At 31.3% G+C, this 12893-nt stretch overlaps 1 protein-coding gene across 4 annotated transcripts in view; it reads right to left on the minus strand.

Annotated features, from left to right (window-relative positions):
- The window catches only part of LOC123685630 (transcriptional coactivator YAP1-A-like), a 39670-nt gene continuing 26777 nt past the window's right edge, over positions 1 to 12893 (minus strand). Inside the window, exons 2-6 of one of the 4 annotated variants that reach the window (XM_045625382.1) lie at positions 9152 to 9276; positions 6771 to 6902; positions 4018 to 4281; positions 2888 to 3134; positions 1 to 2524 (exon numbers count right to left, since the gene is read on the minus strand). In XM_045625382.1, coding sequence (XP_045481338.1) covers position 2524; positions 2888 to 3134; positions 4018 to 4281; positions 6771 to 6902; positions 9152 to 9276 — 769 coding nt within the window. In that variant the 3' untranslated portion in view covers positions 1 to 2523. Of the gene's footprint in view, positions 3135 to 4017; positions 4282 to 6770; positions 6903 to 9151; positions 9277 to 12893 lie in introns of all 4 variants that reach the window. The other 3 variants (XM_045625379.1, XM_045625380.1, XM_045625378.1) reach the window with 3 other exon arrangements.

Below are 12893 nucleotides of genomic sequence, written 5' to 3' on the forward strand. Positions count from 1 at the left end.
TTATAGAATATGTCGTTTATATATTTACAGTTTTTAACTAATGTTGTTTCACAATGATGAATAATAAGGTTTACAAACTAATCTGAAGTATTAATATCTTAAAATGAAATATGAAGATCTGTACATTGTTACAAAATAATTTATGATCTAATCACTACAAGAAGTGACATAGCTAGCCGATTGGTGGGGTTTGTTCTCTAATTGAGCTTTCAATTCTAGTTCAAAGTTCCAGATGAATTTGAAAAAATTTTACGAATATAAAATTCTGTGATCAAATGTTGAAAATTATCTTCTAATTTATATATTCATGAAAATTATTTGAACATTTATTTATTTTGCAAAATTGTTAATGAATTGCTTCAAAAAATTGTTTCCAATGATAAATCCAGTATTGAGATCTCTTCATTTCAAAAATACATTCGAACTTATTCTTAGTAAAAGCTGTAAAACACTTAATTCATAATTATCCAGATGAGTATGTCTGTCAGTTACTTCTAAAAAGTTCACATAAATTCTCTTCTGGAAAGTTCATACTATGTGTATCCATCAGACAAAATTTTTTTTAAATTCATATTAGGAAAAATATTTCCTCAATTCAATATCAGTTCGCATCAAGAAATTATTTGGAAACATACATAAAAAGCATAGACATGATGTAACCTGTAACTCTGAAATACTTATGAAATAATTCATTGCAGATGCATAGCTAACTACACTGAATTATTTCATACGAATACAGACGATATATGCAGTTCAACTTCAACTACTCACACTGCCTGAAATTGAAATCAAACGTTTGGCACTCAATTACAGATGGCATCTTGCCACAACAATAAAACACATTTTCCATATAAAAAGAGAAGAGGGACAAAACATTACTATTAAAAATAATGCGCAAATTTTCTTGAAGGCATCACAAATTGTTATATCAGCAAAACATCACTGCAGGTTCATATATCCTCAAAAAAGTTGGATAATTTTAAGGCACACATGTTTCATCTTTTATTAATTTTTGGATGAGGTATATTTGAGCATTCAAAAGGAGATCATGAAAAAAATTTTGTCAAGTTTTATCTTTAAATATTAGCTGCATTCAAGTTCCAGAGGTAGATACAGGGCTGGCTCTATGAATCTTAAAGTCCATTAAGTTCAATAAAACTTATTGCAAGGATCAAAAATATCACTTTTTTATATATTGTTGAAGCTAAACAACAAATCTGATAAACCTTAGATATGCTTCCATATTTTTATTTAGCTTGTAAGTTGGAAAAAGTGAATTCTAATGCACCAGAAGATCAGTGCTACAAAATTAAGGCATTCCAGCTCAGGTCTTCATATGAGAGCTAACAAGTTGATAGACTTTTCCTTGAATTAAAGTTTGGTTTAGACTCATAAAACAGGCCCATAAAAGGAAGTAATTCTAAACTGCGGTGATGCTTTGAAATTAGCTAAAAGCTATTTGAGAAGAACATCATAAAAGATGAAATATTATTGTAAAAGAATGTATATAAAAGATATAGATCACTGTATCTATTTCTGCAAAATTGATTTTTCAATATATATATAAGTATTTACAATACACTAAAGGCACCAAAAATGGATGGATTCATTTTAAATAATCATGAGCATCATGTTTTAACATTAGGGCAACTAATGTAAAACAGCTATTCAATATATGGAAAATTTTATAGCAAGTTGAATGGGTGTACCATACATACACCGATCAACTTTTGAGGTCTTACTATCATTTATGAACTCATAAATCAGGTTATTACAAATTACTCAAATGGCGTGAAAGCCTAAATAAAAAATTTGGAGCTAGAAATTTTCATTATTTCCAGTATGTCTAATATTGCTGCTATAAATAATTATATCAATGTTTAAGTACATGAAATTACATGAGTCAAAATCAGCAACAGTAAAATTGTTACTGGTCCAAAGTAATTCCAAAATGATGTGGGAATTGATGAAAGAATATGATTTATCACAAACGATAAAAATTCTTAATCTGACCTAAATACATATAAAAGTAAATAAAATATTAAATAATCTAGAGAACACAACAATAAATAAATAGTACAAATTCCGAAATGAGTGATTCCATTTTATGTTTAAGTTTCTGATAGGGAAATAAAAGATTGATTCATTTGAATTCACAACAAATCTTATTTCCCCAAAAGAATACACTGAAATTTTATACTTCGAATTCTAATTCTACAACAACTAAATTAGAATAAGAAACTATAGATATTCCTTGAAAACACGCCCAACATTGTAATAACGTTCCCATAAACTGTAAGAAATACAAATGCTTAAAATTCAACATTCAACAATTACTTTTAGAACATATAGTTAATTAATATTGCCGTGTAGAAGCGTATAACGTAAATTTATTGCAATTATTTCAACTCGATTTCTGATGAAGTTCAAAATCATGTTACTGTGAGCGTTGAAAATCCTAGAATGAACGAAGTTTTTTCTTTACTTTTGACCAAGTCGATTTATCTGTAGTTTTTAATGCCATCTGAAAAAAGAATGCATCAATTATGGAAAGTGGTCTGAAGAAATTATCTTGTTTGAATTAAAAAAAAAAGGAAACACGGAATTGTTCTATTACTTTCACGTAAAGAATTTTCCTATGAATCAATAAAAAAATAAATTGGTAAATTAAGCTATAGTTAGTGAATCTGCGAATACATCATAAAACTAACACTTTCGGCGAACCGCAAATATAATTAAAAAATTACAGAATGTTTTAAAAATGGTCAGGTGAAAAAACTTCCATGTTTGTTGTGGGGAAAATATTGTCCCTATTTTTTTTTCAGTTAATAACTATAAGAAGTTAGCCATATTATAAAAATGTATAGATAGGCACTTAATTTACAACCAGATGAGCACATTGTCAGGCTTGGTATTGGGTGGATTGATCAATGATTGAACATCATCTAAACTAGGAAATTCTTCTCCTAGTTGTAAGGAAGGCACAAGGTCCTCTGTAGAATCGATGTTTTCACTGAGTGTTGATATGTCTGGAGTGTCCATAGTGTGGCTTTCACTGCCCACTTCCATACTGTCGTCCATAGTAGAAAGGAAGTCCTCAGGTGTGTGTGGCATCGAGTAAGTTGTACCCATACCTTGAAACATATACAATAATTAGTACATACAATGATTAATTCTCACCACCAGATGTTCGCCAAAAAGTAACAATTTCATTATAAATGGAGATAATTCGTGTCCCGATTACAAAGCGCATATTTATGAAAATATAAGTGGTAGATTCAGTGATAATTGTAGACATAAATTAATATTGCAAAGATATTGACCATCGGCTGACCAAAAAACTGTGTCAATGACTGTGACAATATTCTTCCTCGTCATTTGCTTCTAAAAAATCAACCCTTCAAAATACGTTATTTTCATTTGAGTAGCACTTGTCTCCCAGTAAATTCTGATTTGGGCATCGGTAACACGCACCGTTTATTCGAAACAACTATAATTTCAATGCAAAATTCAACCATTTATGTTTCAACCCGAATTTTACCAAAAATCATCAAAATCTTAATAGTAGAACGCGAAATATTAAGATCCTGGGAAATTAATTTTTGGAAATGCGCTAGATATGAAGAACCCGGAAATATTACGTTTGAGTTTGCTCAACCCTCATCTCATTTCTTTCTAAACTGAAATTTGCGTGAGATAATCTTCGAACCAAACAGGTTATCCTTACCAAATTTTATTGAATTCGGATGAAAATTGTAGAAGTTAGAGCTGTTACCAAGAATTTTCGGTCTTAAATGCATTATGCGATAGGAAATTTCGTAGACCAAGTTACGAATCACGAAAACAACAAAACTACGGTAAAAGTTAATGTTATTATTACTCTACCAATCGGTGAATATCAGTTATTCCACACGATGAGTAATGCTTGAGTGGGCACCCACCTTAAACTAACAGTATTGCAAAGATATTACTCTTTATAGCTGATTCTAGCGAGGAGAACAAAATATCCCGACTTACCAAGGCCACTATCGGCAGATTCCTGACGTGAATGATCAGTCAGACTGGACAAAAACGGATCTATAGGAAGATCCGTACTGCTTCCTCTCAGCATCAGTTCCTGCTGTCTTCTTATCTCCTGCTGACGTTGTTTCAGTCTATCGCGTTCAAGTTGCAGGAGTTGAAGTCGTAGCTGTTGCTGTTTGACCGGTGTTGACTGTGATGTATTCTGCCAGGGCGTCAACATGACACCTGTACCCGGAGTTCTCTGTTGTAAATGTGCTGCTGGAAGAGTACAGAATGTGAAGTGAAAATAAAAATAACTTAATCGTTAATATAAGCTACTCTCCTTATTATTAATATTGAGTAACTTTTATGTTACGGTATATAGAAGACATGCAAAATTTATGAAACAGACAATTATTTCAAGTCACTTGTGGGACAAATTAAAAATAAAAAACACAATCGACATGGATGTCGACGGAAAAACTGAAAAATTATGGTTGATTCTAATCAAGACCGGTCTCACGATGTAATTAAAATCTCATCGTTGAAAAGGTTTTTGAAATATCTCTCGACTTCGTATCTTTCTGGAGAAGAACGAGGCAAAGAATACAATCTTCCTTTAAAGTGGATTCAAGGATGGAAATATTAATGAAAGACAGTTATTCTTACACTTTTATGTACCAAATGATTTTTTTTATAAAACATACATATTGATAATCGATATAAATAAATTACAACAATATCCACAAACGAAAAACAGGGTTGCAGTTTGAACAGCCTCCCAACAATTCTACAATAAGCCAATCGAATTGAGAAACTTATCTTAAAGTAAACGAATAAACCTAAACATTATTAGTTAAAATTGAAGATTACCTTCAACTTCTTTAAAATTAGATTAGAAATTCTGTTCATTATGAATTAACACATATACAGGTTGTTTTTTCGTTAAATACTCTTAAAAACTTTTGGCAATTAATCAAGCTAGAGGGATTTGAACGACTCTCGAATTTTTTCAGAAGCTTTCAATTATATCGTACCATTAATGTTCCTAGCTTGATGAAAACCGAGACATCAAATTTAGATAATTGACTGAATGAATTCATGATTCCAAATACATTTTTTATACCTAACGAAATTTTGGTACAGGTAATTCATTAATTCATATTCTCTGCAGAAATCTTGATGATTAATTTGTAGTACAATCGATTGAAACAAACAGCTGCAAAAACATATTCAATTTCTTAAAGGTTTCACGTAATCGAAAAAATTATAAGGCGCATCCACCATCAATTAAGGGTGCAATTTAATTTCAATCGTTTCAAAAACTGAATTCCTAAAAAAAAAACCTGAATAAGGATAGCAGAGTCCAAACTTTTTGGTTCCGAAATAAAATTTCAAAAATTCACAACTGAAAACTTTGCTGTCGTACTAATTTTCTTTTTCATGATTTTATGTTTGATAATTGCAGCATTTTTGCAACGAATCACACGCATAATATTTCTGGACGGAGTACGGCACTATTTTCAAACGATTTTAAAAGTGTATTATTGCGAATAATAAATCAAAAACGTTGCAGAATCAAAACATACCGCACTTTTCGAAAGTGCGACATAACGATGAGGTATAAGATATAATAATAATTGCAGTGTGAACGACTTCGAAGCCTTGGGTTCCGATGTCCTCCAAAAAGAACTTTCCCATGTATACAGGTTTGCAGTAACTTTTATTTCTCAGATCCCTGTTTATACGATTCGAAATCAGATAAGTTTGCTGGGTTCAGCAACATGAAAACAAACAATGTGGCATTTTATGAAATGAAATATCAGTTCGTTGTAATTGTAACTTGCGTTCAGTCGTATTGGCAAACCAACTTAAAGATACCGCAATCAAACGGCTATTGTTTAGCTTACATAATTGACATTTTTGTTTCGAATCTATCCAAGAAAAGTACGAAGGATGTCTCGGATTATAGTTACCAATCAGGTTATTATTAGGAATTCATTCTCATAGTTCGATCAATTTATTTTGAAAACTGCAAATGTTACAACAGGTTTATCATATCTTCCCATCTCGAAACTACTATTTCAGGTTTTTGGAAAATAATTTTTTCGAACTTTAATTTATTGCCTTCAAAATTAATGAATCGTGTTATCTATATAAAAGTATCAAGGATGTATACGTCCTTGATGAAATAATACAAAACAAATCGAAAATATTCCTCGAAAAACAAATGTTATGATTATTGGAAATAATAAACTAATAACACCAAATTTCATACTTCCTAATCTCTGAAATATATCATCTCATTGAAAAAAGGCAGCTTCTTGGATCGAATTTAGATTTCATGTTTCTTTTCATATTCTATAATAATGATGCATCATAACTTTTCGGTGAAAAAATTAGTTTCTTATACCAGTACACGTGTTTAGATACATGATTCAATTTTATACAATTTTACATACTTTTATTCGACTCTCATTTGTAACCACCGAAATTCATAAATAAAATTGATAGAATATTAATATAATGGAAGATTTGAAGTGCTAGCGAAGTGCTAATTTACAGATGAATGAATGAGTTACCTGCCCCAATATTTATGACGTTTAATACGTGCGTCAACAATGAACATTCAGGAGTTTTTTTTTTTTTAGATTTATTTTCTATTTTCATTGGATCATTTTTTCGTCGGAAGAAATTGAAAGACTGTTTTTGTTAAATCAACGAGTAAATAAAGCGATAAGATGAAATTTTAAATTGCTGAAACTTACGAATTCTAGGATCAAACCAAGAAGTTGTCCTGGTCTGGTGGTTAATAAAATATATTTCTCCTTCGGGAGTTTGTGCCTGTTCCCATCCTTCTGGTAGTGGACCTATTTCCACATCTGCACTGACCTTCGCAGCTTTAAAAAAATAGTAAATTGTCAATTGACAGAACTTTTATTTTTTACAGTACCTAGTACTGGTTATGTAATTTTTAAGTTTATAAATAAAAAAATACCAAACAACATAATATGTATTTAGTTCGTACAAAAAAGTAATCATCAATTTCAACGTTTCTTTTATTTCTGCCATCTCGATTTCCAATAGAAATGATGAAAACAACAAATTGCTTTCTTCCGAACATTTCTCTAATAAATATAAATATTGCATAAATATGCAATATTGCATGAAAGTGAATCGAATCTCTCCAACAATAAAAAAACAAGGGTACGAACTTTGAAATTTTGGTCGACGTTTGATACGTACAAAAATATCAAAAACAAACTATGGAAATAGACATGGCATAAAAAAGCCAATATTTCTGGGAGATTTTTGGAACAAATGAGCCCGAAAAAGACTTAAATGTGATACTGTTATAAAGTTCGGGTGTATACCGTTCTGTTCACGGTCACTGATTTCTTGATGATGCTGCAAAAGTCGTCACAGAAAAGTATTTCAATATCAACTCGATCAAAAAAGAAACAAATCAGAACAGAAAACCATTTTAGTTTTTTCTCCAGGTGCTAGAAGAAAAAATAGTTGTGTCAAATCAAAAATTAAGGAGATAGCCAAATAGTTGAATTAATCCTTCGATATTCACTCAATGAATAGCATTGATGAATGATCAATACACATGAAAGATGTTTATATTTATGATTTGTATATTTTCGTCATCATTCTCATCAAGCAAACTCTGGATAACGCAGTCTAATATGATCCCTTTTGAGATCCGATGCATAATTAGGAATCTATTTCTGAATAACATAGTGATTGAGATGAATTGTTGTTTCAACTATCACGAGCTTCTCACTAATTTATTATGAAACGGAAATATTAAAACCTAAGTCTTTGATCCAACAAGAATTAACTCACCTTTGCCTGACTCTGAAAATAGTAGTAGGAACCGAAAATAACTTACCAACCAACTATTACTAATTCATATGATGCACCAATTTTCACCTTTCCAACTACCTAACGACTGTTATTTTTAGACCACACAAATAAAAAGAATAAACAACCGAAAACCAACAAGCGGCAGAAGGTATCATTTTCTTTTTCGACTAATCCTTCACACAAAAAAAAAGATAAAGGATCTGAATTTATCGGCCAGCAAAATTCAATGATTATGTGAAAAAATATAAGTATATATAGAAAATGCGACGAAAAACATGATCAACAATGAAATGAAACAGGTAAAACAAATTTGGGTTCGTTTTCCAAATCCTACATTCACAAAAAAAATAATTTCAGAGCCAGTGTCACTTAAGAAAAGCTCTCAGGCTCAATTTTCAAGAAAACACTTTAGTTGAGCTTATAGAATAAATCCCTGACGGATCAATCTGAAATCCTTAGAAATTTAGGTTCATATCATCAAACCTTAAAATTATCTAAGATTGCAGCCTTTGTACCATCAATAAGACCTTCAGGTAGAAAGGAGGTCGATTGAGTTAAATCATCTGCCTTCCTAAATGAATCACCGAACTAATTCTGATTGTCTTAAATCTGATCGAATTATATAAATAGATTAATTCATTGCTTCAAAGTACAAGATTTTGTTCTATCATGTGAAGGTTGATTTTCGATAGGATAAATTTTCAATTACAGTGCTCATCGTTCTAGTACTTTTTACCACATAAAATGATATCATGAATCCTAAAAATTTGAAGGTTTTAGCGAAATCGACGGTTCCACCACTTTCATGAGAATTTAATATCTACTCAATACTTTGAGGAATGAACAAAGTGAGTTGACTAGAGTGTCTATTTTTCCCCAACTTAGCATTTATAGTTGTAAAGCGAGACTGAATTCGTTGAATATTCAACAGGTATAATACGTTCCACTACGTTTATATATGATCAATAAACAGTTAAAAACAGTTAAAAAACCGTTTCAATGATTTTACCTATGGAATTGAATCTCAATACCTAATTTTTTCCTTCCAAACACATAGGAAACGGAGAGAAACATAATCATATCCGAGAAAAACTAAACATTTCTTGTAAATATTATCTATTATATTAATATTGCAAATATTGTACTAACCAAACTCTAACCGACAGGATTCAATTATAATATTATGTGCACAGTGACTCAAAAACTTGTTAAATTCACATTGATGCCATATTAAACTTATTTTTATTGAAATTAGAAATCATTTTCAAAATCTTACTTGTAGAAGTAGGAGATGTGGACTGGTGTGTAGAAAGAAGTTGCTCAGCACTTTGATGTTGAGCCGCTGTTTGAGCTGCTAGGGACTTCCTTGGATCCTCCCAAGTGGTAGTGCGGGTAATGTGGCTAAAAAAAAATATATTTTAGAGAATAAAAAACTACGATATTCTTTTTAGGAATAAATGACTCAGGATATTAGAATCATTTCAAAACAAGGCAAAATGGAAATTTCACACAATAAGCTTTTTTTCCACCGCATAAACTTTCGCTTGCATTTATTATCATGTAAAATTTCCTAGAAATATTTCATACAGATGGCTGGAATGATTACAAGTGAGATATCTGTATATCATATTTCTGTTTACTTCAAAAATTATTGTCAGAGTTGAAGGATATTAAATATGTGGGTGTGAATGAAATAATAAGGAAGTTTATTCCAATTGACATAATGTGGTCAACGCGCACTCAAAACTTGACTATATTTTTATTGAAAGTACCTAGTTGAAGGATCACCAAACGTTTTTTTTTTGTCTGCTGTTGAAAAAGGCGAAGTTCAACATAGGTATTGAAATTTACGACTTTGTGAACGTAAATCATTTTTGTCAAGTGCCATATAAATCGTATATCACTTCACAAATATTTCGCTCACCTTCAAATTGGATTAAAAACAACGCGATGATAGTTGTTTATGTTCAAACAGTTTTTCATCACTGAGGAAATATGAATTATATTCGGAGATAGAAATGCGGCTGTTGTGGAAAAATACCAAGATACCTATATACCGAGTGATGCTTTTTTTACTTTATTTATAATCTATTTCTTCCAATATAAATGCTTCGATCTGATGAAAGTGTGTTAATAAACCTAAATATTCATTATCACAATCAATCTGAAAGATTTGAAGATACAAAGAATTTTCGGAATCAATGTGTTATAGAAAAAATTTTTTTGGCAATTCCGCCTAATTCAAAAATTGAACTCCAAATGTTTCAAGGGAGTTATTTATTGGAAATGACGAATTTATATTGGAAAAAAAAATTCGAAATCAATCAAACAATACACAATGACGTGAATGTCAAATTTTGTATGGTTATATACGTGTTATCAGAATATGGTAGTCTTACTATATTTATTGCCCAACACCCTGTTTATAAGATCTAGCCTGCAGTGTCAACAGTGACACTGATATCTATGGGAAACGATTTGAGAATTATAAACATAAGGAACTCTACTCTGCAACAAGATTTTCAGAAATGTGCAACTTCACATGTTTTTTCCTGCGTTGAGGCAAATATCAGGTTCTGAAAACGCCCAACAGATATTCAGATTACTTGGAAAAAGAAATTCCTCAAATTGCCAAATCAATGAGCGTATTTCAGTTGATTATTTCTATAATCTTCATCATTCAATTGCAAAAATTCCCAACTCCTTCAAATGTTACATTTCACAATAAAAAATTACAACGTTTTGACCCAAAGGAAACGAATAAAAATTTCCATGCACTTTTTTCCTCTAGAATAGGTTTCTTAGCACACAACAAAAATCCAGATGCGGTCATTCCACCCAGCAAAACATAAACAGCGAATTCATTCTAGATACTCTTCATTTTTGAACATTTGAAATGAAGAAAATAAAAGAAATAGTAGCCTCTCTTCCTCACGTGGTATTTTTCACCATGACGTATAAAATATGATAACAACTCAATTTACAGACAATCAATATTCGTCAAATCTTAACGCAAATTCAGTTCTCATTGAGGTTTATCCAAAATAGATCTCCTGACTGGCAAACAATCAAGAAATGTAGACCGCGACGATCAAAAGGTACGACACTGACTAATACAAACTGACTCGATTCGAAAAAGGTGCCAAAATTCGAATTTTTCCAGATTTATGTAGAACTGAACTGGTTTGCGACAAGCGAAAAGGATAATTAAAAGGACCCGATGAATTAATAGGCGATCAAAAAAACAGGTTGGCTAATGATTTAACATATTCATTGATTATTTTTGGAGAGCTGAGGGGAAATAATTCCACCCCTTAGAGTTTTCATTTCACATTTTAGAGGATTTTAGAATTTTTTCAACTCCGGAACTGACTGAATATTGTATTACAACCGAGTTCCTAGATTTTTAGCCTTCGAAATTAATAGATCTGATCGCCAAATGAATTTTAAAATTTAAATATCAAAGTTTCCAATAATCAAAAAATTCTTATTTGTTTTTATAATAATCTATAGGTTTGATTTCATCTACACCAAATAATATAAAAGTTACGAAATTTCGAATCATAAGACTGATCTTCCGTGAAGTGAAATCTAGTGATCTTTCCAAAAATCATGAGGATGCTTTTCGAAGGAGCTACAAACAATTCGTTTCCTAGAAAAAAAAAGTGAAGTAGCGAATTGAGTCATTCGCTTATAGCCGTTACCTGTTTTCATTGAAAACGATGCCGTCCTCTAAAGGTCATAGAATGGATAGCCGGAAACAGTGCATGAGTTAGGCGTTCAGACAGGAAATTTTATCTCTCGATCATTTTCTATAGAACTGAATGTTACGCATATGGATCCTGCAGCGATTTTTAAACTTGTTCATGAGTTGGCGATGTTGAACCAGTGAAGAGGAGGGGGGCCTTTAACACCATAAACATTCAGACGTCACAATATAAAGGATGTCCATTTCAGAACAACTATTACGAACTGCAAAACTGCTACAAATTGCATGCGACATTTTGTTACTTTTCTATTTTCGAAATCATTCGAAATAATTGGATTGATACGTGTTTCACATCAACCAAACCAGATTTTTTAAGAAAACACAACCTCTAAACCTTTCTTTAGACAAATCATCACAATGAAATAAGAGCTTGTAATATACCATGTTTTAAATCAAATCGCTATGAATCATTTGTACGTAAATTTACAATTGTTAGTTTCAATAATAAAATTGGAATTTTCCACCAAATTTTTGTTTAGGGAGACCTGAAACTTTTCCATAAAATTCTAGCAGACTATTTTAATAACCAGATAGAACTAGGGAATTTAGGCATCAAATCAAAACAAAAAAAAATCGGAAAATCAAAGATAATACAAAATTTTCTTGGATGCCTCACTATCCGAACAGATCTGTCAATTTCTGATGAGGAAAACGACCTAATATGAAGACCTGAATCTGACGATCGAAGACCTGTGAATTTGTGATTCATTCAGGGCAGATCTTGCATATTTCGGAAAATGGTCATTTTAACAAAACGAAAAACCGGTTCGAAAATCAGAACTTTCGTTTAGACAGATAACTTTTTCCTGTCAATCAAAACTGAAAGATTGAAACCGTGAGTAGTGCAGGGAAAAGTGACGATATTCGCAATGATAGTTCTTATTGATAGGTCACCTCAAGACTTCATCCATGTTTCAACAATTAAGAGCATAACGGTTACTTCAATAAAAACCTTTTTCACTTGATACTTTTACTGATTGTCTATCAGTATCAGTATCTATCAGATCTGTTGCAATTATTGAAGGATAAATCTCAAAGAGTAGGAAGACTTTTTCATCGATATGAAAAGGTATGTACTTGTGCTTTGATATAGAAAAACAATTGAATATTGATTAATTAAATCAGCTGCTTTACAATCTCTTTTCATATTCACTATTTCATTATAAAGGACAAATAGATCCTTGGCTAACTGAACTCACATAGTTTGTTCTACAAGGAAAGCTTGAAGTGGAGGAAAAACCAAAAATTT

The sequence above is a fragment of the Harmonia axyridis genome, chromosome X, assembly GCF_914767665.1.
Source record: "Harmonia axyridis chromosome X, icHarAxyr1.1, whole genome shotgun sequence".
Taxonomy (NCBI): Eukaryota; Metazoa; Arthropoda; class Insecta; order Coleoptera; family Coccinellidae; genus Harmonia; species Harmonia axyridis.